This window comes from Haliaeetus albicilla, chromosome 18 (genome assembly GCF_947461875.1).
Source record: "Haliaeetus albicilla chromosome 18, bHalAlb1.1, whole genome shotgun sequence".
Taxonomy (NCBI): Eukaryota; Metazoa; Chordata; class Aves; order Accipitriformes; family Accipitridae; genus Haliaeetus; species Haliaeetus albicilla.
The window spans coordinates 1,116,720-1,141,595 of NC_091500.1; the positions used below are offsets into that span (position 1 = coordinate 1,116,720).

The 24,876-nt window shown below is 54.9% G+C and overlaps 2 protein-coding genes across 26 annotated transcripts in view; one reads left to right on the forward strand and one right to left on the reverse strand.

Annotated features, from left to right (window-relative positions):
* Positions 1 to 1,023: 1,023 nt before the first annotated feature.
* Positions 1,024 to 2,318, forward strand: LOC138689660 (uncharacterized). Of its 2 annotated transcripts, none has more exons than XM_069805443.1 (2): positions 1,024 to 1,475; positions 1,923 to 2,318. In XM_069805443.1, exon 1 carries the CDS (start codon positions 1,058 to 1,060, stop codon positions 1,454 to 1,456), a length of 399 nt encoding a protein of 132 aa, XP_069661544.1. In that variant the 5' UTR covers positions 1,024 to 1,057; the 3' UTR covers positions 1,457 to 1,475; positions 1,923 to 2,318. The 2 variants fall into 2 exon arrangements, with proteins under 2 accessions (XP_069661544.1, XP_069661543.1); XM_069805442.1 differs by having other exon boundaries at positions 1,024 to 1,452; positions 2,065 to 2,318.
* OTOF (otoferlin) overlaps positions 2,266 to 24,876 on the reverse strand; it is a 106,998-nt gene continuing 84,387 nt past the window's right edge. For 11 of the 24 annotated variants that reach the window (XM_069805432.1, XM_069805423.1, XM_069805418.1 and 8 more), the window contains 23 exons: positions 24,717 to 24,851; positions 24,074 to 24,235; positions 22,763 to 22,882; positions 21,463 to 21,624; positions 21,004 to 21,166; positions 19,950 to 20,080; positions 18,316 to 18,345; positions 17,535 to 17,669; positions 17,054 to 17,120; positions 14,987 to 15,141; positions 14,161 to 14,295; positions 13,095 to 13,232; positions 11,743 to 11,870; positions 10,986 to 11,156; positions 10,256 to 10,416; positions 9,411 to 9,553; positions 8,778 to 8,866; positions 6,878 to 6,976; positions 6,546 to 6,644; positions 4,782 to 5,023; positions 4,232 to 4,410; positions 3,955 to 4,055; positions 2,266 to 3,417 (listed from right to left, as the gene is read on the reverse strand). In XM_069805432.1, coding sequence (XP_069661533.1) covers positions 3,237 to 3,417; positions 3,955 to 4,055; positions 4,232 to 4,410; positions 4,782 to 5,023; positions 6,546 to 6,644; positions 6,878 to 6,976; positions 8,778 to 8,866; positions 9,411 to 9,553; positions 10,256 to 10,416; positions 10,986 to 11,156; positions 11,743 to 11,870; positions 13,095 to 13,232; positions 14,161 to 14,295; positions 14,987 to 15,141; positions 17,054 to 17,120; positions 17,535 to 17,669; positions 18,316 to 18,345; positions 19,950 to 20,080; positions 21,004 to 21,166; positions 21,463 to 21,624; positions 22,763 to 22,882; positions 24,074 to 24,235; positions 24,717 to 24,851 — 3,126 coding nt within the window. In that variant the 3' untranslated portion in view covers positions 2,266 to 3,236. The remainder of the gene's footprint in view (positions 3,418 to 3,954; positions 4,056 to 4,231; positions 4,411 to 4,781; positions 5,024 to 6,545; positions 6,645 to 6,877; positions 6,977 to 8,777; positions 8,867 to 9,410; positions 9,554 to 10,255; positions 10,417 to 10,985; positions 11,157 to 11,742; positions 11,871 to 13,094; positions 13,233 to 14,160; positions 14,296 to 14,986; positions 15,142 to 17,053; positions 17,121 to 17,534; positions 17,670 to 18,315; positions 18,346 to 19,949; positions 20,081 to 21,003; positions 21,167 to 21,462; positions 21,625 to 22,762; positions 22,883 to 24,073; positions 24,236 to 24,716; positions 24,852 to 24,876) is intronic. The other 13 variants (XM_069805439.1, XM_069805427.1, XM_069805434.1 and 10 more) reach the window with 10 other exon arrangements.

A 24,876-nucleotide genomic window follows, 5' to 3' on the forward strand; every position in this document is an offset into this window, starting at 1 on the left:
CCTGGCTGGGGAACCCCACTGGTGGGTCCCTCTGCCCCTTTGACCCCAGGAGGCTGCGGGTGGGCGAGAGCAGGATCCAGCAGAGAGCCAGGGCCCGGGCTCAGCCCCAGGAAGGGAAAGGGCTCGAGGAGCGAGGGAAGGGAGGGATGGCTCGGGGAGGGCAGGTTTCCAGGCCAATGCCCTCTGCTGACACCCGCCACATACCCCCCCCTACAGAGCCCACCGGTGGCCCCGGCACCCCTCTCTGTCCTCAGCCCCTGGCCTGGGCTGGCCCCGTGTTCCCGAGACCCCAGCTTCGCCCCCAGCATCCCAGAGCTGGCAGGGCTGGCTGCGGGCAGCTGGGAGATCGCCCAGGAGAAGGCAGAGAGAGGGAGCCGGGTGGGTCCTGTCCCACAGCAGCCCCCACAGTCCTGCCGGTATGTCCCCCCACAGGTCGGGGAACCCCCATGGAGGAGAATGGTGGGAAAGCGGCTACGGCAAGGAAGCAGCCTCTGCAAGGGAGATCCCCTCGGACACCGGAGACGTGGGTCGACGTGGAAATTCCAGTGCTGCCAGCAGATCAGGGAGCCAGCCCTCCGTCGCCAACATGAAGGAGCTCGCCAGATCCCTGATGGAGTCCCTGAACATCACCCAAATCTGCCGCAACCTGCTGCAAAAGCTGAACATAGCTCGGGATAGCAGCGCTCCAGTCCTGTGCGGAGCCATGTGGGAAGAATATCCCGTCTGCCTGCAGTGCCGTCGATGCCTCACCGGCAGCTGCCCGCACTGCAGCCAGCCCATGGCAGAACAGGACCTGCCCACGCTGGCCGTCACCCTCTGCACTGTGGACATGCTGGTGCACGAGGAGGACCTCCAGCTGGAACTGGGGCTGGGCTTTGAGCTGGCCATCAATGGGGAGCTGCTCTACACGTGGGAGATAACCCAGCGGCTCCCCAAAATCGCCCCTGAGAGATGCTGCGAGGAGTGCAGCGCGCCTCTGCCCAGGAGCCCCGGGGACAGCAAGGGCTTGCAGGCATCGTTCCCTGTCTCCAGATCCCCGGGAACACCAGCGGGACAGATGAGGCTGGGCAGGCAGGACGCGAGGGCTGCTCCTGCAAGGCAGGCCGGGGCAAAAGGCGGCGATACCAGCAGTGCCGACCTGCAGCCAGCCAGGCGGGGGGAGTCTGTCCCCACCGTGGTCCCCACGTGGCCCCTGCCCCCATGGGCACAGCCTCCCCCTCCCATGGCCCTGGAGCGGCTGCGGAGAGTCGGGCTGGAGCCCCTGCCCTTGGTGGGCTACAAGGGCCTGCAGCAGGGGGTCACGCTGCAGCGCATCCGGGAGTCCTGGTGCAAAGTGAAGAGCAGCGTGCGAGAAAGCTTGGAACCCAAGGGCACCATGGAAGCGGACCCGAAGCTGCCGTTCCACCTCCGGTTTCAGGTCGACGCGCTCTTCCACGCCATGGCGATGGAGGCGTGAGGAGCACCGGCAAGAAAAGGTGGGACGGGGAGGAGCGCGGGCAGGGCGAGCGCAGGACGGGAGGACGGGGACGGGTCTGGGCTGTCTTGTGCAGCCGTGGAAGCTGTGCTGTTCAGGAGGCGTTTCTGTGGGACGACATCGTGTGGTCTGGGAGCGTGGGGGCGGCGGGGAGAGATGCGATGGCCTCTCGCTGAGTTTTGGTGTGGACACGGCTGGGAAGGAAAGCACGCGGAGAGGCAGGGTCCGGCTCAGAGCCGGAAAGAGGCCGGGGGAGGTGGGGATCCTGCGGGGCTTGCGGAGGGCAAGGGTTAATGCCGGGGATGCGCAGGAGATGCCCCTTTGCTCAAAGACCCCGTTTGGAGCCCAGGGCACCCCTCTGCCCCCAGCCTGGGCCTCTGCGGGGGGGAACCTGCTCGAGGACGAATGGAGCCCTGGGGTCCCTCCTCAACCCCGTTCTCTCTTCCAGGGCAGGCCAGAAGAGACTACCTGCTGGGCAGCACCCCCAGCCGATGGGGAGAAGTGACTGGGGCTTCCCTGCCCAGCAGCAGCCCCTCTCGGTCCCCGTCATCCCCAAGACATCGCTGTCTGCCTGCTGCCGTCCTGCCCAGAGGGGAAGGCAGGGCCGTGCCTGCTCTGCTCCCCGTGCAGCTGAGGGACCAGGCTGCCAGCCAGGGCAGGGACACTGGGGAGAGGCAGCGGGAAAAGAGGCTGCCACTGGGAAGCTGCGGGGAAGACGGAGGGAAGGAGGAAGGGGCTCGTCTTGAGAAGCAGCCAGCGACACGTGGTCTCCCCACTAACGCGAGAACCCATCAGGGAAACCCAACCTTTATTGACCGATTAAAACAGTAGTGTCCTAAAAACATCCCCGAGATCTCTTCAATTATTCAGTGAGGGTCTTGCACACTTGAAGCTGAGAGAGGTGGCTTTTCAACAGCTGAATATTGCAGTGAGCTGAGAAAAGAGCCCTTCCCTAATATACATGGCAAGAAAGTCTCCAGCCGCAGTATATACCAATCCACACAAAATAAACCGAGAATCAAGAACGCCACAGGGAGCTCACGCTGTGTGAGAAAATCTGGCTCCCTGTGAGCCCCCAGGGATGTCCGGCCACAACCACCACCACCACCTCTGGGTTGATAACCTTAGGAAGATGTTTGAGCTGCTGGACACTTCCCTGCCTCTGCCAGAGCCGTGGGGAGGGAAGGGCAGGGTGTCCCCTTGCACGGCCCCAGGGCTCTCTGCAGGGCCTTGGCGGCTGCTGGGGCACAATGCCTGTGTTCCCCCTGTGGGATGGGTCCCTGCACTGGGATGCAGTGACCTCCAGAGCTAGGAGTGGAGCGGGGACAGTGCTGGCAGCGGGGACGGGTGTTGGGGCCGCTCAGTGCCATCCCCACACTGGTGGGGCTGGCGTGTCTCCAGCTGTCCCCGGTCCCTGCTTCACCCTTGTTCCTGAAGTCCCTCCAAGGAGCCTTTCGGGAGCGCTCCCATGGCCCCGGCCCCAGCTCTCCCTCCCTTTCCCCTGGGGCCGGGGGCTGAGCTCCCTGGGAGGGCTCCGAGAGTCCCAGCCTGGGTGTCCCGGTGAGGGATGCACAGCCTCGGGATCGACGCCATCCTCCAGCCCCATTTCTCTGGGACTAAAGCCACGAAGGGGACCCACAGAGGAGGAATGCAAAAGAGGAGATGTCCCCAGAAGCTGCTGAGAGGCTGCGGGGAGGAGAAGGGCATGGGGCCAGGGAAGGTTGTGCCATGGGGCTGGGGACATGGGGGAGGGTCCCATGCTTCATGCTCCCAGCAGCTTCTTGACCATGTAGCCTGGCATGCTGTAGAGGAAGAGGGCGATCATGATGAGGAGCAACAGGGCCAGCACGATTTTGATGATAAGCCACTTGTAGCGCGTGCAGATGAGGTATTTGATGGACTTGAGCGGGTTCAGGAACCAGATGAAGGACGTGTCCGGGCGGCTGCAGGGGAAACAAATACCCATCATTAATGCCTTGGCCACAGAGAAGGGAGGCACAGCAGGCAGTGCAACAATGGACATGGTGGGCAAAGGGAGGTGCAGGATCATGTTCCCTGCATAAGCCTGCACAGAGTGAAAGAGCCCAACCAGGAGGATCAGGAGGGTGGACAAGGGGAGTCAGCATGACAAATGCCAGATGGAGTAATGTGAGTTTGTGAGGGAGGGTGAGGATTCCAGTCAAAGCTGGTATCTGGTGGTGAGGACCGGAGGGGTGGAGGAGGTGGTAGGAGGCCAAGGAAAGGGGATGGAGCCAAGAAGAGAAGCAGAGAAGGAATAAAGTAAGGAAAAGCAGCAGGGCAGCAAATAGCAGGCAATGGGGGGGAACCAGTAGAGATGGCTCTGCCCATGACTCTCATTCCTACATCCCCCCAGTGTGACCCCTCCTCTCCTCCCCATGCCTGGCTCCCTCCCTGAGGACCACCTCACAGCATCTCCCAGAAGCCCAGGTGCCTGCTGGGGAGTGGGGCTTCCTACTCACTTGGGTTTCTCCAGTGGATCAGGCTCATTGCGAGCCAGCCCGGCAGGGGATTTCTCTGCCTCCTCTGCTGTCAGAAGGTGCAGTTCAGCCTCGACTTTCCCCTGCAGGAAGCAGAGAGTTGTGCTGAGACCTGGGCAATGCTCCCCACCTCAGCCCCCGAGACATGGTGACAGAGGGGACCTGAGGGAACAGAGGCAAGTGCAGGGGGGGGTGGAGGTTGCCTGCAAAGAGTTGCCATCCCCAGGATGCAAAATCCCTCCCTTTTCCCCTTCCTTACGGTGACCTCCAGCTCATCATTCTCATCTCTGGCCACGAACGGCCACCAGCCCTTCACCCGCTTCTGCTTGAAGATGGAGACCATGGGCAGCTCTGCCTCGTTCGTCACCATCTCCAGGCTGCACTGTTTCGATGTCTTGGCTCCCCGGGGGAAGCGGTTCAGGTCCAGCTCGATAGCCCCTGGCAGGAGAAAGAGGAGCAGAGATGTTGGCACCCCCAAATGCTGAGTCCTTGGCTGGAGGTGGGCTGGGCGAGCATCTCCTCCCTGGAAAGCAACTTTCAACTAGCTCTGGGAACTAAAAAGCTGACACCTTTACTACAGGAGCAGCCTTTGAACAGCAGCAGCAGAGACAAGGGCTCTCATCCTGCCAGCTCTTACGAGCAGCATCTAAGGGGGTTTGTAGGATGTTGTGGACTTGAGGAGCAGAGCTGCCCTTATGGGTTCTGTTCTTATATAGGCTTTGCCTCATCCCACACTGCTCTCTGCTTGTCTAGCCATAGGGTCCCTGCTGGCTGCCCCATTGCCCCACCTGAGCAGACCCTCCACTTACCGAGGAAATCATCAGCAGAGAAGTGGTCAGCATCCCAGACCTGCAGGGTGAGGCGAGCTGGGATCTTGTACTCGGTCTCATCCCAGGAGAACATCGACTCCTTCTTGGAGATGACGATCTTCTCCTCCGCCATCAGGTAGTCAAAGGGGAAGATGTAGCGCCAGTTGAAGTTGCCTTCACCAGTGAGTGAGTGGTAATGGACATCCGTGTCTTGCTTGTCCTCCTGCTGACCCTTCAGCCACCTGCAGGGCCCAGAGGGGTGAGAGGGGTGGCACGCGTTACAGGAGGGAGGAGAGGGCACAGGACCATCCTGTCCGTGCAACCAGGATGTCTCCAGGACAGACTGGAAGGACCTAAAAGGTGCGAGCAATGGGCTGGGGCTGCTCCAATCACCGCAGCAGCAGCATCTCCAAGGGGTAGAATGGACATGGGGGCAGGAGGGCCCTAGAAAGAACAGGGGAGTTTGAGAGCGACAAATGCAAGCGGGTTGTCACAGGTCTTTCTCTGGGCAGGGAGATGTTAAAGAGGTGGACAGGAGCAAGGAGCATTGCTGGGGAGTCTGGAGCAGAGCATCCTGGAAGGATGTCCCCATCCTGCACTGGTGGAGCGGGGAGGCTGTAGAGACCTTCTCACTCCACCGTGGGGTAGTTAGGCCTCCTCTAATGGCAGCTGTCCCTGCGGAGGCAGCTTGGTCTGTGCTGGTCACCGCAGGCTCCCTGTGTCAGGGCACATCTATCCGAGCCCATCAGAGGTGTTTAGAGCCTGCTGCAGGCTCTGCTTGAGGGTGGGGTTGTCTCTGCTGACCTAATCTCCAGTGAAGGGACCTGAAGTGCCCATTCAGACAGCCACCGTGGGCACCAGGTCACTGGAGTGACAGTGGGATCCCCATCCTCCTGCCCTGGGAGATGGGGTGGCCGTGCTGACCTTGCCGTCGCACGTGCTTGTGCCCCTAATTTTCTGGCTCCAGGGAGCAGGGTTCCCAGAGCAAAAGGGACACAGAGGACAGTCCATACCAGCAAGTCTGGGTCCCTGGGGAACGCAGTTTTGTTTTAAAGACTGTGAGTGCCCCCCAGCCCCTTTCTCTGATGAGCCAAGGCATCTCCGTTCCCCAGGGTGCTCTCAGGTTTTTTGTGTGTCTGTTTGTCCTGAGGGACTGCAGCCAGCAGCGACATGACTCCATGCTCGAGCACCCAACGCAGGGTTGGTCTCTCAGGCTCTGAGCATGCTGATGCCCTGCTCTGCCGCGCAAAACAAAAAGATCAAGTGATCCCCCACCATACAGATGGGGAAGGGCTGGAGCATCTCAGATTCAGAGCCATTGCAGAAAAGCCACTGGGCTGATGGGACCCGAGACACCAAAACAGACCCAGTTTCCTGAGAGCAGCATGAGATACAAGCAGAGGAGACCTGGCCTGAGCTGGTGAGGCTGCAGAGAAATCACCGAGCAGGTTAACAGACTGGTGGGAAGTCACTGCATAGTCAGCCACCAGCCTGAAATGCCGTTGCATTGATTTGAGGTCCTGTAAAGAATTGGGCTATGGGCAAGAGTGAGTCCCCTCACCTCTGTACAGGCAAGTTTTGGAAGGGCCTTTTTCCTGCTGCTGGGTGAGAGCAAAGCAGAGATGGGAACTAACCACAGTTTGGCCCCAGATGCTGGAATTGGAGGTTGCAGGGTTGAAATGCCAAGTGGGGTCATCAAGACAAGCTCAAAAAGGGGTAGAGGGGCAGACGGCGGGGACCAAGCAGCGAGGCCTCGGCCATTACCCCCTGACATAGATGTCAGACATCTTCTCTCCCGCCAGGAAAGCATCATCTTCCAAAACCACCTCATCGGTGTTCCAGATAATAACCCGCAATTCAAAGCTGGGCAGCCAGGCCAGGCACACACAGCGGGTCGTGCAGCCAGAGAGAGAGATGGAGAGGCAAGAAACACAGCACAGAAGACAATGGCAGCGTTGGCTCTATCCAACCCTGCACCACAGTCCACGTCGTACCCCCCCTCCCCTCTCCAAAACCACCCCGGGGACCCCAGCCAGCACTAACACCCCCCAGGGAGAAGCAGAGGAGCTGGCACTGGCATGCCACGCTGTACCTACCCCCTGACAAAAATGTCACTGGATTTCTCGCCAGTGAAGTAGTCATCGTCCTCCAGGATGACCTCGTCTGTGTTCCACACTATCACTCTAAGCTCATATCTGGCAGGAGGAAGGGAGACAAGGAGGTGAGGCACAGGGGCAGGAGGGAAAGGGGTGACGCTGCCAGAAACCAGGGCCAGGCACCGAGATGGCAGGGAACTGCTCACAGGGATCTTATCTGAGGGATCATGGGGACAAGAACAGGAGGGGGAATCTCTGCATGAGCTGCAAGGGGAGCTTTACCTCCCTCTGCTCTGAACCTCTGCAAAGCCCATGCCAAAGGCTCAGTGGAACAGCCCAGGCTTGGTCTTCGGTGGATTTGTGGCTAAAATGGTGTCTGCAAAATGGTCTTGAGTCCAGATTTCTTCCTGGTTTCCCCACCTTACTCACAGCAGGGCTGTCCCCCTTAGAAATGGGCATCACAGTCCTTCTTAGGACTCCAGCAGTTTCAGAGACTCTGAGATATTCCCAGCCCTGCCTTTTCTGTGCAGCAACCCGAGGTTTCCCAGTCATATTTGGCTTGGTTAGGAATTTTGGTGATGGAGAAAGCAGCTCTGGTGGGAGCAGGTGGAGGAAGAGCAGAAGCCAGATTCCTTGCACGGCGCAGCTGCAACGTGGAAAGGCTGGAGGACGGTGGCAAAGAAAGGCAGCCATGTGGCCACAAGCACAACACATGGCTAGAAGTACCTACAGGGGAGGGGAAGGGGATTTACAGCTTCCTTAACCCACCTCCTCTGGTATCTCCCTCTAGCAATGCCCTGGCTGAGCCCAGCTGTGGGACTCCTGCCATCTCCTCCAGTCCCCTCCTGTCTGCACCCATAGGTGGGAGCTTGTCCCATGCTGTGCCTTTCCAGCACCTACAGCTAGCGTCAGGTGGTGCCCAGTGCTCCCAACAAAGACAGAGGAGATGGATTCAACCCCTAGGATAATAACCAGGCATAACCTTGCTTGAAACAGGCTATCTACCTGCAAACCCTCTCTTCAGCCCATCAGTAGGAACATCTCAGCTCCAGCTCATGGGTCACTGCTCAGCATGGCTGTCCCACAGACAACCCTCCGCTTTTCTGGTCCACACTGGCGTCTGGACCTTGCCCTTGGCCTCAGCTTTCCTGCAGCTGCCTGCTCTGCTCCTCAGACCCCAGACGCAGCCCACTGGGATCAAGGGATGTTCTCTCCATCCAAGGCATCATCTGTGCAAGGGCACAGGAGTGCAAGAGACTCCCACCAGGATGCCCAGTGCTGTCCCTGTATCTTGGCCCTGAGGGTGGGAAAAGGGGTCCAAGGACACAGTCTGGCAAGGTAAGGCAAGGATAGGAAGGATGTCGAGGGAAGAAATGTCTGTCTTTTCTCTAAATGAGTTGGGAGAGGGCAGGGTGGGGAGGGAAGAACTTTTTATTACCCTGCCTGTTGCCTGCTCTCTCCTGCTTGGATTGACCAACTCTGTCTCAGTAACCTTCCATGCTCCGGGCTCTAGCCATCACCTCCTGGAAAGGGCCCATCCAAACTGCCCAGGGGTGCCTTGCCCTGGGCTAACCCAGGGTCTCAGGGCTGGCTGCACTGGTCTGCCCCGTCCCCGTGCTGGGCACCGGGGTGCAATTTAGTTTCCTACTCTACACAGACGAGAAAAATCGGGAGCTGCAGGAAATGGAACGGGCATGATACCACCCTTCAGGAGCAGCACTGGAAGGGAAGACATCACTTGATGCCTCCAGTCTTGAGATCTCTGGAAATGCCAGCGCGGTCGAGGTACCCAGGCAGAGGGCTGGGCTGGGCCATGGAGCAGCAGCAGGAGAGGGGAGAAGCAGGGCTCTGTCCCCAGCCTTGAGTTTTCCCTGGGGCTGGCTGGCTGGGAGGTTCTTACTTCTTCGGTTTCCTGGGGGAAATATCAATGGCAGGGCCAGGCGCTGGCATGTCCATGGGGAACATGTCCACCCACATCTCCAGGCGACCCTGCAAGGTTGGAAAGGTGCAGTCAGCTCCCCTGGTCCCTCCTTGCCCCCTCCACCCAGCAGGGTCCCCCCCAGCTCTTCTTGCCCTTCAACATCAGTCTGGCCGTGCCAGATGTGGGGTAGGGCCCTGCAGCACCGAACCCTGCCAGATATGGGGGGAGGCAGGGCTCCCCCGTGCCATCAGTCCTTTCCCACCCCTTGCAGAAGTATCTCATGGCATAGCGTGGTGCTGAGGGGCACAGCGTGGGGAGTCAGGGGACCAAGGGACCTGGGGGGGACGAAATGGATGCAGGCTGGAGCAGGAGAGGCAGAATTAGTTTAGTAATTTAGTAAAAAAAAGATTTAGTTTGCTAGTCAACAGATGACTGTTAAGGGCCATTGATGCCCAAGTGCCACTATTTGCAGGATGCCTCCCCCGTCTCCGCTGCCCATGACAAGGTGGGTTACGGCTGCTCTGCCCAGCTGACATCTCTGCTCCCTGCTTGGAGGGTCCGCAGGCTCGGCAGCGTGGGCTGCCTCCACTTCTGCTCTGGGACTTTGAGGACCTGCTCGATGCCCGGCTTGTCAGGGTTCAGCAGCGGACGCGTCTCCACGTGCTCGGGAACCAGCTTGCAGCCCGCCCGTGGGATGTCCTCCCAGTGGCGCAGCACGGTCAGGGCCAGGTGTTCATCTGTCTGCTTCTTCTGACCTGTATGGGCAGAAGGAGGGCTGAGCTTGGAGAACCGGGCAGAGAAACACCAGGCACAGCAAACTGTTCCACTACCCCTAACTCCAAGGGAGCAGAACTACCTACTAGCTACTTCTGTCCATTTCCTTGTGTACACTTTGTCCTTCAGCCAATACTTCCTAACTCCTCTCTTTCTCCTCTCTCTAACCCATGTCATTTACAGAAAGTCCAGATCCCCTGCCTGTCTGTATTTTCCCAGGCTGAACAAGCTCCATATCCATTGTCCACGTTCTCCTCCTCTTCTGCACCCCTCCTAGCCTGCCTTCATCTTTCTTGAGTGCACGTGAGTGCATTGGGACACCACCATTGTTTGGGGGTACAGTTACATGGAGAATGGCTTCCTAAACCCTGGGAAGGCCAGGGTGGGCTGTCTTCATTGCTCCTTGGGCATACACTTCCAGGAGGAATTTCTCAAAGGCAGCTTTGATGATGCTATGCCATGGATACCCATGAGTGATTCTGAGAGCAACCCACTGGCCTGGGTGGTCTATAACACTCTAACTGGTCACATACTGGAAGGTCCATTCAAGGTGGTGGATGGAGAGTGATTGCAGTGCTGCTTTGGGGTGATGGGGCCACTACATCTGTCTCCAGTCCTGGATGATGAGGGGACACCCCAGACCCCTGCTCCCCATCACAACCTTCATCCCATGGGGCAGGTACCATTTTCATCCTCAATCTCCGTGGGGCCGGTGAAGACCCTGTTGGCAACTTTCACTCTTCCTCCTGGCCCAAAGTGCGGCCCATCCACCTTGCCCTCTTTGCACAGCTTGGACAGGATTTGGGAGGGCTTCATGGGGTCACGCCAGGTGTTATAACCATGTCTGTGAATAGGAGGGCAAGGTCAGTGAGGTAGTAGCAAGATTTGGAGGAAAAAGCCATTTTGTTCCCCTCTGCCGGCAAAACAAACACCGCTGCCATGAAGGACCCGGGATTCACAGGGAAAAGATCTGAGTCAGCAAACGTGACACTTCAGAGCAGACCAGGTCCCTCTGTGCCCCCTCTCTACACTTTGCTAAAACCCTTCCACCCCAGCCCCTTTACTCTGTGCTGACTCAGACCTGAAATTCCCAGCGCACCCCACTTGACTCCTGATGCTCAGCATTGCTCCTCTGGCACTGCTGCTATTTCAGCTCTGGCCTCACCCCTCTACCCAGTCCCACCAGTGCTCCTCGGTCCCTTCCTCCCTGCCCTGGGCTCCTTATAACCCACTCCGCTGCTGCCCTGCTGTACTGGTCACAAAACCTGTCTTAAGAGTGAGGGTACAGCACAGACTCCTCCATTAGCAGGCAGTAAAGGAGTGAGATTCCTGCAGGAGATCTGGGCTTGGTGTGGAAGATGAGACAGGCATGGGTCCAGGCAGAAGTTTGGGCTGAGAAAGCTTTGCTCGTACATGGAGTAAGTCTGTGACACCCCGCAAGTAGCTCGGTGCTTGCTGTAGTAGCGGTTCTCCAGATCAATCTTGGTCTCTCCAATGAGGTCGTCGGTCCCCACCAAGTCCCAGTCGTACACCGCCACTGTCAGCATGGACTCCATGGGGAAGGTGGCCTCGATGTCAAAGGATCTAAGCCGGGGGAAAGCAGGTGAGGGGAAAGAGAAAAGCTGTTGAAGGGTTTGGCTGCTGCTCAAGACAGACGCATGGGTGAGGTGGGTCTGCTCCAGTCTGCGGAGGGTGTTTAATTTGCATCTACAGCTGCAGGACATTCGAGGTAGGGGTTTTAACTAAATCTCTGCATGGGCTGTTTCAGATCCAGCAGCCCTAGACAGGAGCTGGCACAGGGTCATTGCTTGACCTGGGTGTCTCAGTAGCCCTGAACCTAAGTTTGTGTGTCACCAGAGAGACAGGCCATACCCTCGCTCGGGTTCTGGCCTAACGATTCCTAAAGTAGGTACTTAATCTTGATCAGATATGGACATCTCTTAAACACCCTTTACTATATTGACCACACAGCTAGCAAAGAAGGACAGATGGCTGAAATGAGGACGCCTACGCCGCTTGCAAGGGAAGTTCTGTGTGATGATTCCCATCTTTTGAGCTCAAGCAGCAGCTGTGGGACAGCTAGGGTGCAGGTCCAAGGGCTGGCAAGCTTGGCTTAGGCTTAGCTCGCCAATTCCAGGTGCAGACAGGTAACAGGGCTGGGGCAACTCACTTTCCAAAGACAGGGTTCAGCTGCTTGGAGATGTAGTTCTCCTTGTCTTTGATGTCCGTCTTCCCCAGCTTGATGGCAATATAGGGGTCGGCTTTCCCATTGATGTCAGCTGGGTGAAGGTCCGTGGCCTGTAGAGAACAGATGAGATAAATCAGTGCTGTCCACAGTAGCAAAGAATTCAGGGATGACCCATTCTCCATCCCTGAGACCATCTGGCCCTGGCTGGCCATAGGCATGTGGCTAAGCACTTTGGTCCCCCTAAATGGAGTGTCTTGGTTTAAACTGGGGATAAATCCTGCCTTGCATCAATCCCTGTCCTGATTTGGGGATGGGTTGGGGCTGGCCTTGTCCCCTCAGAGAAACATAACCACAGTCGTCTTTCGCATCTCTTTCATCGGTGGAAAGAAACAGGCTCCTCTAAAGAAATACCCCGAGCAACAACCCGACCAAGATGTCAAGAAGACTGTCCCCTTCCCATCTTGTTCTCTCCACTCACTACATTAGGGCCAAAGACTTCTGGCTTCTCCCCATAAAGGGGGTGAGTATCCCCAAACTCTCCAGTCCCAACCTCCATCATGGCACACAACAGCAGATGCCCATGCCAGGACACATCCAGCTGGTCCTGGTTGTTGTTGTTGGTGGTGCTGACCAGGCTGGTGTCTACTACTGCAGCCTCAGTCTGTTGGTAATGGATGGGAGACTCATTACTGCAATGGGATGCAGCACTGGATGGAGAATCAGGCTAGTGGGAAAAGTAGCCGAAAGTAGGTTGCATTTGTAAAACACTGGGACAAGGTGTTGACAAAGAGCAGTCCCAGTGCTTCTAGCAGGACTGAGATCCCTCTCAAGTGCCTGGCTATGGTACCTCACTCACATGCTTGGGCACGCAAGGATGACTAATGTAGGAGTCAGGAAAGGACTTTTTCCGGAGCACACCCCATACAAAGAAATGTGCATTAGCTGGATGAATCAATAATGTCTCAGTGCAAGTTTAAGGAGGTGCCATGCCCTTCAGCCAGCTCTACTGGCCCCTGCCAGCTCCTATTCTGCTCTGCATGTACTTCACTGAGGTGTCGTGGCTATGTAAGGAACCACCACCTCATAGTCTGGGCTGATCCAAATTATTCACGTGAGTTAACACTAGGACACATATGCTGGACCATCCTACACACCAGAAGAAAGGTCTCAGGATCTGGGAGGAGCTTGGATCTGGCATGCTCCCAGTGCTTGGAGCACATCCCCCCCCCCCCCCCCCCCCCCAGCATCCCTACAGCTTTGGGACCAGCTCCTGGATGTGTGCCATGGAAGGGAGCGCAGGATCACACCTTACCACACCACACAGTTATACTCACCCGCACAATATAGACTCGGACCAGCACATTGATGGGGTCGTTGCTGGGGATCCCCTGGAACATGCCGAAGTTGGGGTCGTATCCTGCCTCCTTGGTGATATCATCAGGGAGCGGCACTTTGTAGACACACATGGAGCCCTAATGCGAGGGAGGGCACAGCCCGATGAGAGTCCTTCTCTCCCCCCTTCTTCTCAGGGGCTCAGGGTAGGCAGACCCATCCCAAACCACCCTTCCTGAGGACCCAGTCAATATCCTTGTTTCTAGCGATGTGCTGGAGCAGACAGGACAGATCTGGAAAACTCCTCCACCGCACAAGCACCTCTTCAGAGATTGCAACCATGAGCAGAGAAATTGGACAAAGGGAAGGAGGCCTGCAGAGGAATCAGGCTAGCAAGGTGCTCATGGACAGGGATTTCCAAGAGTAAAACTGACAGGAGGACAAAATGGGAATGAAAGGGTTGATGAGGGATGGGCTGGAAAATCTGGGAACTACCACATGAAACACTGCTGATTTCTATGCTCCCAAAGCATCTGATCCTAGCTAAGGTGGGGAACTGCCTGGTCATCTCCTCCACCAAGCAAACAAACGGCAAAACTGGCATCAACAGGCTTCATCTGGCCAGGATTACACCCTCAAAAAGGTTCTTGTCCAAGAATCTTATAGCTGACAGATGTGCTCCCACATTGCCTGGGGGCTGGCAATGGTGCAACACGGCCGTGACCTCAGGTGACTGGTATTGGTGAAAAACAGTTCAGAGATAACCCAGGCCATGATTTATTTTCACAGTGGGCAAGGAAGAAAAGCTTCTTTTCCCTTGGCCTTCTATAAGAACCACTGTTTGCCTGCAGATCACCACCTCTGTGGCTGCGCTTCTTGAAGCCATCTGATTTCTGGGGCTATCCTTGGAGGCTTTCCCTCCCTGCAAGGTGCCTGTAGCTGGGTCAATGCAAATTGGATTCTATTGCATCCAACCCTTTCCAGCTAAACCAGCTTCAGCAGGGAAACCCATTGGCAAGAGCTCCCCAAGCTGTACCTGCCCTGGCCCGACTCAGCAACCAAACTCACTTTGAACCTTCCCACTATCCGCTCTTCTTCTGCTGCATTGTCATCGTTGTCCCCAATCTTCCCACGGAGCAGGTTGAAGGTGTGCAGCCAGTCCTCAAAGTTATCAAACTCTGCTTCCAGCTCTTTGTTGAAGACCTGAGATGACAGATAGTTAAAGGAGGGGAATTAGGTTTAAAAAAAAAAAAAAAAAAAAAAAGTGAGGAAAAGATACGGTGACTGCCCAAGTCAACTTGGAGGGAACCTGGACACCTCAGCTCTCAATACCCAATTTTCTAAGAAGGAAAAGGATCTCCAGGATCATTGGTTGGACCTTGACACCACAAGCACTTTCCTGAACTGATAACGTACAAGAGGGAATCTCAGCTGAATGGGCGAGGTGGCTGTCCGTGCTCTGTGCAAGACCCAGGTTCAACCCCCTTCTGAACCCCAGAATCACAGACTACATTAATCCTAATAAACACCGTGGGCCCGTACATTGAACCAGAGCCCATCCTTGCCCTGAGTCCTGACTGGGCCAGCCATGGCCAGGCTGGAAAACTCTCCCCTCCAGCCAGGGCACATCCAAGCTGTCCCAAGGACAATCCTATCCCAGGGCAATGCCTTTTCTGTAAAGCATGTTACCTCTGACTCCTTCAAAGTATGGAGAGAAGCTGGTGGTCCCAAGGCACATCTCACCTAGGGGGATACCCCTCGGATAGGCAAGGTGCCTCAGGCAGGGTTGATCCATCCTGCTCTGATCTCCAGATGGCTGGGACTGCCATCCTGCCAGACTTCCAGCCTGCCACCGAGCAGGCAGGACCTTCTCCTCCCCTGCCGACACACGCACCTTCAGTTCGTCAATCTTCTGCTTGTTCTTCTTCTCTGGAAGCTCGGGGGCTGACTGTTGCTTCTTCTTCTTATCGTCTTTGGGCGTCTTGGACTTCTCCTTGTTCTTTGCCTGACCCTTGGAGCCTTTCATGGGAGAGTCATCAAGTTTGATTTCTGAGTCCGGGGAAGGAGGACATGGAAATGAGGGTGAGGAGGGGTGGAGGAGACAGGGAGGGGGGAACTTGATCAAAGTCCTTCAAACAGGAGGAGCATGAAAGCTGACAGCTGCTACTGCCTGCAACTCCCATCTCAGCCCCCCCCTGTCTTTTCTTGACTCTGGCCACTTCTGACCAGGTCACAGCATCTCCAGAAGCCCAGAGGTGTCTGTGCAGGGAACTTCCAGAGCTGACCTGAGCAGAAGTCATTTGGAGGACTACAAAACACGGACTGAGAGTGCTGGACACTGGCTAGCTTCAACCGCAGTGAGAAGACCTGATCCTGCCCATAGCATCTCCTTTTCTTCCTTCCACTGGAGACTTTTCCAGCTGTATGCAGCCTGGAGATAAAACCCCAGCCTAGGTATTGCAGAGGGGACAGCGCTTGATGCTCAGCACCAGAGCACAGGCTGCTGCCCATGACCAGCTGCAACGACAGGCTGTTCAGGTCTCTATTCAGAGGAACCACCAGCCAGGGACACCAAATACAGTCGGAACATGCTGCCTGGAAAAGCATGTTCAAAGAACACTTCTCCCACCCTTCTACAATCCCCGTCCCTCACTGCCTCTGCCAGCTTTCATGACTGCTGGGCAATGCAGATGGGGACAGAGAGATGACACAGACTTGATGTGGAAGAGGAAAGGAGGAAGGAATGGGAGTGCCAAGGGAAAATGGATCCTTCTCAGAAGACAGAAAGAAAACAATGGGGGACACAAGACACCCTCCCCAGCAGCCCTGCCATGACAGCAAGCCCAGGAAGAAGCTGCTTGGAGTTGTCTCCAAGCTCAGCAAATCCCAGCCTCATCTTTCTCATGATATGAACGCTAGTCTTCCAAAAGAAACCAGGCTTTGTGTTTTTCTCAGCTAATGGATTTTGCATTGTCTGAGCATGACACCAACCTGCTGTCATGGGGACATGGAATATATGGAGAGCACAGGTGAAAGTCCTCAGGGAAACCCCTCCAAGCCCCACTGGTGGGACTGGCAAGGAGCCTCCAGGCTGTAAATGGACAAAGTCACCCTTGATCAACATATCCCAAGTCCCTAGTATTCTTGGCCCACATCACTTGTGGTACGAAATTCATCTCACCCAACTTCAGACATCGGCAACACCCCATCTGAGCTACAGACCCCTGACTTCCTTCAGAGAAAAATGCTTTTAGGGTGCAATTCATCTTATTGTAGCATAGTATTGAAAATTGGTCAGAGAACTTGCCCTAAAATTGTGTATTTTTCTTCACTGCCTGTGCTAGAACAGCAGACAAGGAGGCCCCTGCATGCAGGTAAAAGCGGTCAGATTAGATGAATCCCAGACCTTTTGTCTGGTTGAATCTTTCCTCGTAAAACTAAAGCAAAATTAAAAAAAAACCAAACAAACTTTAAGCCTTCTGCAAAACAAGGACAGAAAACCCCACAAAGGTGATCTAGAAGTATCTGTTACTTGGTGTGCTCAACAGACTTCAAGCACAGAGTCCTGTAGTTAACATATCTGCACGGGCAAAGCGACAGGACTTTTACTGACATACTGATTTGTGATTGCACAAAAATGTCCGTGGACAATAACGTGGATCCCGGTCACTAGTCTGCATTACTTGCACATGGCCTTCCTCCCAGCACGGATGGGCTGGAGGCTGCCACAATACCATGCTCTGATTTGGATTCACCTGGCATTAGCACGTTAAACCAACACAGCCCACACCAGGCCTGCATTCACAAAAACTGATCCTGCGTGGGGATATACAGCACACTGCGGGCACCTGGTTTGGCAGAAGAGCAGCGGCGGGCTCCGAAAGGGATGCCTGAGCACCAAAAGGAGTCCTGATCCTACCTCTCCCTGCCATGCTCCCTCTCTCGTTCGCAACCTGCTTACCCTCTGCAATCTCCATTTCTTCCTTCTCCTCCGCTTCTGCTGCGGCCGCTTCTTGCTGCCGGAGTTGCTGGGGAAGAAATGAAGCGAACAGGGAGTGGGTGCTGGTGCCGAGGTCTCTGTGCTCACTGGAAATGCCTGTAACTCAGGCTCACAGCTCGCTCTTCCCATCTGAGCCACGAGCGAGGTTCTGGCAGTGCTGGAGAAATCGAAATTTCTCACTGCAGCCTTCAGCACCGATGCTGTTAAATACTTGTGTCCGGGTACAAACCAGTGACAAAGTCCACCCAGAGTGCACTCAAGGAAGAGGAATCCTGCTTAGCTCTGCCAGCTAAAAAAAAGCCTTGCTGACAGTCAGGCACGATTGGCGAGGGAAGCAGCACAACCCAAAGCCTTTGGAAGTAGCTGGAAATAGGCGAGACCTTGCAGGCAGGAAATGTTTTCCTCTTCCCCCCCCCACACCCCTCCTCTGCTCTGCACCCACCTCCTTCATAGTCTCAATTGAAGCAAAATACTTGGACCACCAGTCCAACATGCTCTCGTCCGGCTCCTCCTCTTCTACTTCCTCTCCTCCTCCTCCTTTCTTCTTCTTTTTCTTTTTCTCCTTCTCTTCCTCAGACTGCAGGGATGAGGGAAGCAAAGACAGAGAAGAAGAGGGATCAGATGAAAGCAAAATGTCTGTTGAAGGGTGGTGGGTAGAAGCACCTGAGAAGGCAGAACTCTCCGGCACTGTCCCCCTTTTACAGATGCAGACACTGAGGCACAGAGCAGCAAAGGAAGATGCCCAAGGCTCCAGAGAGACACAGCGTCAGAGTCCTGAGACATCCCCTCCTGTCCATCATCCCTTTCATCCACGCATTTCGCAGGCTACAGCACCTGAATCTTACACTGTAGCCATCCTCCCTCTGCCCGGCAAAGTACCCCAGGTCCATTTAGTGGTGCAATAAAGCCTTTTGCAGCTGGAATCTGGTTGTGGTGGGAATAACCAGCATCTCTCCCACAGGGTGCTGCCTGCCCTGCTCCTCCCAGGACAGCTGGATTGAGAAGTGCTGGCCCAGAAGAGCTTCCCCACCTGCAGGAACCAGACCACTGCCATATCTATTGATGAGACAACGCTGCTCTGTCTCTGCCCTGGGATGAAGGGGCGCTGGTCCCCCCCCACCTTGGGGTTGGTGAGGATGCATGGTCCACTGAAAGCCGCACGGAAGGGTAAGATGGGGTGTGGAGGGTTGGGAGCAGGGATGCAGAGCGGATCCATCACTTACCACGTCCACCTTCACCACTGCATCGGAGTTCTGCCGCCCGGGGTGGAAGGGAACAGGGAGAGGGAGAGCAGGTTAGCAGCACAGCCTCGGCTGAGTACAAATACACCCCGGCACACGCATGCATTAGAAGTCACAGACAGGTCCCCAAAAATGAAGGAAGCAGACACCTTGGAATGAAGAGCCCTGGCTGGGAAAGCGCTGCATACAGGGGAGAGGTCTGCCGTGACACACCAAACCCACCTCCGCATGGGAGACGTCTCTTTTGCATTCTGCTAAGGGAGAACCACAGTCCCTGACAGCAAGGGACTGGGGCTGGAAAGACACTTTGGCCTTCGGCGTGGATAACACCTCTCTGCTCTCTTGGAGCTGTTCTTGTCTATCTGGGAAGGTCTGCAAGCTACTGTGGTAGATCTCAAGAAGCATGTGTGTGCTGGGGCATTCCAGACATACCCACATACACATATCCTGAGGCTCCTCTTGCATGGGGCTGTCGGAGCAGACATACACAATACAGCTTTCTGGGCACAGACGAGGAACTCTGCATACAGGTGCGTATGTGAATGCACCAGGGACCTTGTGGGGGGGTGTGTATGTATCTGTACATGTGTGCTTGTGAGGCTTTGTATGTGCCATAGCCTTTCTGTAAATGTGCACATGTGAAGGGCCATGCATATTTGGAGCCCACAACATGCCTGTAGGCACACATATGCAGATGCTGCTTGTCTGGGGGGGTGTGTGAGCATGTTGCTGCAAAGGGCCTCCTGCAAAAAGAAATCTGTTTCTTCCTCCTGCAAAAAGAAATCTGTTTCTTTCTGTGGAGGAAGCTCTGGAGCAGAAGGGTATGAGAAGGAGCTGAAATTCTCGTTCTGGGCAAGAAAATGGGTACAGGCACATTCAGTGTGTGAACAAAGCCTGATGCCTCTGGGACACGTTGCCGGTCCAATGCATACAATGCCAAATTTTCAGGGCAAGCACAACAGGTCTAAAGAGCTTTGGCTGCCTCAGACTGACTTTGTGTGCCTGGATCAGGTCTACACCACGTCCATCTGCTCTGTCCCGTAAGGTGCAGGCTTGCTGTACAGCAGTTGTTCAGCAACACTGTGCCGACCACCCATCTAGACTGCTGAATGAGCATTTCAAAGAGCTGATGTAGCCATCTGAATGTCTCAAAACTATTGTAAAAAGGAAAAAAGTATCAGGGAAATCTGCATGACCATGGCTGCTTGCAGAGACTGCGCAGTGTGCGGTGCTTTGAAAGGGCAGGATTGCTGCAGCTGTGCAGATGGGGAATTTCTGATGGGTCACTTGTGTCTGTGCTGGTCACAGACAGGGACAGGGTTGTGCTCATGGGTGCTCATTCCCATCTGACTGCTTTTGAAGGAAAACATAATGCTGTCTGATTTGCATAGCCCAGGACAGTCCTTTTCTGAGCAGCAGGCACCAGCTAATTTCAGAGATGACAGAAAGAGGCCAATTTATAGGACTGACAATGACCCAAAGCCCTTCATCCCAGACATCAGCCCAACTCCATGTTCAGCAGGACAAGGCGGCCTCTGTTTGGGTTGGGTTACTCAAAGACTGGCAATTCAGTGAGGAAAGAGATGCTAAAGTGGTGCTGACATACGAACACTCACAGCTTCCAGTTTCACCATCGTCTCCATCTTCTTGATGGGAACCTCAGGTTCCATATTGACAACGATCTCCCCTGTGGGGCGAGAGCGATGGGCCCCATTGGCCATTGCTAGGTAGCCATTGAGGTGTTTAGCTGGACAGAGGACAGAGAAAGAGAAAGAACAAGAGAGAAGGATAGTGTAGAGGAGAAATGGAGAGCGCAGGAGAGATCCTACAGGATTCATTCAGGAGTGATGTGTGACTGCCTTGTTCAGAGAATAGCAGAGGAAATGACCACAGATCCTTACAGCATGAGTAAAAAAACCTTCCACAGCAAAGGAAAGCAGATGGTGAGAAAGAATTGTTTTTTTTTCACCTGCACCAGTGTCCAGAGGAGAAGAGGCAGAGAGGGTATTGCCCTGAAAGTATCATATGGCATGGACACAACCACAGGTCCAGACCTCTGGCTGGAACCAGGGCTGGCCCTTGGCAATCCCCCCACAGACCTCCTGTCTCTGCCTAGCCAAGAGACCCTCCACTTCCACCAAGGACTGGGAGGAGATGAGCAATTCCTGTGGTTCACCAAGCCCTCCACTGCTGTGCTGGGTGCAGGAAAAGTGGGTTTGTGATGGTTTTTGCTGCAGGTGCTGATAGATGGGGTGGTGGTTGGGCTTGAAAGGGTGGCCTCAATCTGTAGCTTTCTAGTCTTTACTTAAATAATAGCAGCAGCAGGCACTGAGTGTAGCAAATTCACCTCCCAGTCTTGAGGAATGTTTGGGAAGTCTAGAGTCATGAAGCTGCAGAGATGAACCAGCCTTTCTTGTCTTACAGGTGTCAGGGGGAGCACACAGTTTTCGCAGTGAGACCCACAGATCAAAAAAATCAAAGGGGAATCATGGCCTCACACCCTGTGGCTTCTCACCCCCTTGACCTAAACCCAGACACATTGCTTCCTTAACCAACAAGCAGGCAATATCCCATAGTCCTTACAACCCTCTACCCATCTCCCTCTTCTCCATGCACAACGCCCCACCGATGACCCATACCAGCCAGGCCCCCATGGCCCAAGCCTGGTACCTGTCATATTCCAGTGCTGGGCTTTCTTATCTGGTGGACGGTAGATGAACTTTCGGAGGGAGCTGACAGCGTGGGACCCCACCAGGGTGTAACGCCCAAAAGCCCGGCAGTCCACCACCCGGATGTTGAGGGGTGGATGGAGCAGCTCATTCTCTGGGAGGTCCTGGGAAGCAAAGGTGTGCTGGTTATCAAGGGCTGGGTGTGGGCTGTGGGATGTCTACTTTGGGAGTTGGAAAGGTCAGTAGGGACTAAAGCAGGGATTGTGTTGGAGGAAGAGGTCTAGAGCAGCTCCAGCAAAGCATGGCTTGGGAGCCCTCAGAGAAAGGCCATCACCAACTGGGATGGAGCTCACGTCCTCCATTGCTGTGGTGAAACTGAAGCAAGGGCTAGGAGCCTAGGTTTGGGCTCCAGAAAAACTGGGTTTCAGTTGGTGGCTCAGAAGGAAGAGGAAACACTCACCACTTCAAACCACTTGACCAAAGTGCTGAAGTTGGGGTTTTTCTTGTAGTTCTGAATGAGGGCTGACTGGACCCCCTTCCCAGCACACTCGATGTCCACACGGGGCCGGTCCACCTGGGCCAGGTTCACTCTTTTCAGATCCCTGAGCCCCCAGAACAAGATCTAGGGCAAGAGGAGGAAAAGGAAGAACATGAATATGAGAGGGACTGCCCCTGGCTGGAGCCGGGCCAGAGTCAAGGGAGTTGATTCTCCGTATCCCCCAGGAGCAGGGACCCTACTGCAAACGTCATTGTCCGGACAATGGTGGATCCCTGAGGTATCATCTTCTCCACGTGGCTCAGGGCTGCAGCACAGTCTTTCTCTGACACCCCACATAATCCACCCCATACCTGACCTGCAGCAGCCTAAGGTCTCCAACCTGCTGCCCTCGATACTCTTCTGCCTTTCTCTTTTTCTAGCCTTTTTCTGCCGTGGGACTCCATGGAGCAGGACCAGACCAACTTTGGCCATCCACAGTGGCTCTTGATTCAGCACTGGCATCATTTTGTCAAAATTATATCAGTATCACTGGGGAAACTTTCCTCTCCCTTCTTAGGGTAACAGACTGCCACCATGACCAAAAGTTCCCCTAAACTGAGATTTTTTCCACCTCCTGATTCCCCCTGGCTGTATTCACCTTGCACATCAGAGGAATACAATTTATTTAACCAGATGCAAATGTCTCAAAGACCAGGAGCTAGGGTGCCTTTAGAGACTTGGAGATCTGGTCAGCAGCATCTCACCTGAGCAGAGACATCTACAACCATGGGCGAACTGTGCACAGAATGTCACTGACTGTATTGCCTGGATCACCACCATCTACCAAGACAACCAAGGGAAAGTGATGCTGATTGGATGCATCACCCTTTAGATATCTGCAGATACATGAGAGGCATCTTGCCCTTGATGCCTGACGTTGGTGGGATGCAGCTCACCTGCCCTATGTGACTGCTTCACGTGGAGATGTATTACATGTGTATCTCTAATGTGCCCTGCCTCAGCCCAAGTGGCATTCACTTGCTGTGGTGCCCACATTTAAGACAGCAAGGAGTGATCCAGTTCCCTGTTCTTTTAGGGCTGCTATAACCTCGCTCCCTGTGCAGCCAGTACAGACAGATCCTTGCAGTGCAGACATCTGGTCTTGGTGCCCAGCTAGTCATCAGAGCCTCAGAGATCCCGCCTGGCCTTCAAACACCCATGGATGGGCTCTCTTGCCCCACACAATGCTGAACATTGAAATTTGGTGCTTCGGGGCAATTACCTCCACTCTGTATTTACTCAGCACTGGCCGAATCCCCAGTGGCACTGGCAGGATGGGGCCCCGGTCCATGTCTGTGGGTCCATCGATTGGGGGCAGGTCTGACTTGCCCCGAGGGCCAATCTGGAAGAGATGCAGCATGGATTAGGATCTGTTCCTCTGAGCTGGTGCTCAGCTCCTGGGAAGCAGGTTTTTGTCAGTCTCAGCTGTAACTGGCACACCCTGGTCTCATGCATCGAGTCTGTGTTGTCTCAGAGGGTGCAGGAGCAACAAGGGTTGCTGAGCATCCAGCTGACTGTACAGCGCAGGTACTTCAGGAGAAGGCAGACATGAGCAGAAGGTGCTGGGCAGTGCTGTGCTTCCACACAGGACAGACCCAGCAGCAAAGCAAACTTCTCAGCCCACCAACATACCCCAACCCCAAGGCTGTTCCTTTTCTTCCTGCAGGGAGTTGCATCCGCCTGGGCTGGGTGTGAAGAGATGCAGAAATGATCTGAGAGCTCAGCCCAGGAGCAGGTTTCAGGCCCCATTTCCAACCCAAGGTGTGAGGGAGATCAAATATCCCACGTGAGCCATTCCCTACAGAAACCACCCCACTGCAAGGAAAGCTGGGTGGAAAAAGGGCTTGGATGAGCACCTGCCCTGGCAGACAAAGGAGATGGCAAAAGCACTGTGGGCAGTGGGACACCAGGCTCAGCAGCAGCCTGCAAGGCTGCCCTGATCTCACCACCGTCATAGGGCATCTGAGGACATTGCAGACAGGCAGGTAAAGCAAAGTCTCCTTTGAAGTCTCCTGCACACCAGGAGACTGCCGAGACACGTCCATACAAATACAACAGTGACAGCGTATGGGAAAGGAATTACGAAAGCAGGAGGGTTTAACTCTGCTACCCCACAGACTATGCGGCTAAAATGTCACCATATCCTCGGGATGCTGCTATAAATTCACACCTCTTTTTTCCTGAGACCTTCAAATTGGCATCACTGAGAGCACCAAGACTCCCATTGGCATCTCCTGTATCCCAGTGACGTTGTAGAGAGTTTCGGCTAACTCAACACTTTTAGTGGGGTGTCCTGTCCAGCAGGATACCTGGGACTCACTGTACATCATCTTGACCAGTGTATCTGGGCAGGAGCTGCCCTCTCACTGGGTTAGTAGCTGTGCTAAACCCTTCTAGCTTTTCTAGGATGTATGAACTACCTGTTTTTTGCAGCACCTAAGATATATAAGCACAGGTTAAGCCCCGCTCCCTTGCAACCCTCCATCCCGTCCTTTCCCTCCCTTGGTCTGGGGTGGCTTTGGCCAGCTGGTACCTGGAGCAGCTCGAAGGCAGCCAGCAGGTCACCTGCGGTGGAGTTGCCCCGGTAGATCTGGTAGTACTCCAGCTGCGGGGGGAAGCGCGGCGGGCAGTAGTGCTCATCTGACATCTTCACCACCGGTTTGGCAAAGGTGCGGCCCATGAAGTCAGCTTTGCCCTGGAGAGGCAAAGAGAGCACTTGGGTTTGCTGACCCAACAGGAGGTCTCCCAGATTAGCCCCACAGCTCTCCCCATCGTGGTCAGGACAGGACCAGAATAGGACCAGGTCCCACTGGGCCTGGGACACCAAAGCTCAGTGACAGCTTTCACTCCTGGCTTCTTCAAATAAGGTGAAAGAGGTGGCCTAGGGCTGGGACAGCAAGGAGGCCAGGGCTGAGGAGTTTTTCTAAAGGGAAAGACTCAGGTAATGTCTCCTTGCCCCCAACCTCACAAAAGCTTTTGCTTCACTCTCCAAAAATAAGATATCATTAAGTTGAGTCTGAGGTCTAAGGAGCAGTGGAGGCTCCTCATGCCATGGGAGATGTGGCAGGGACCATTTTCCAGGAGTAAAGCTGCTTCTCATCCTTTGCACCCTCTGACTCAGGACTGATCGCAGCATCTAAATCATAAACATTTTCCTTTGCTGGGATTCATCTTACCACCGTGTCCTGGTCATAGATCTCAATGACAATTATGGGAGGGTCATCCCGCATCTCATGGGCTTCTCCATACAGCTCCACATTGTCAAAGACCAGCAGCTGGTCCCAGGTTGGGCAAAGGGTCTCATTGAGAACCTGGAAGAATGGGAGAGAGACTTAC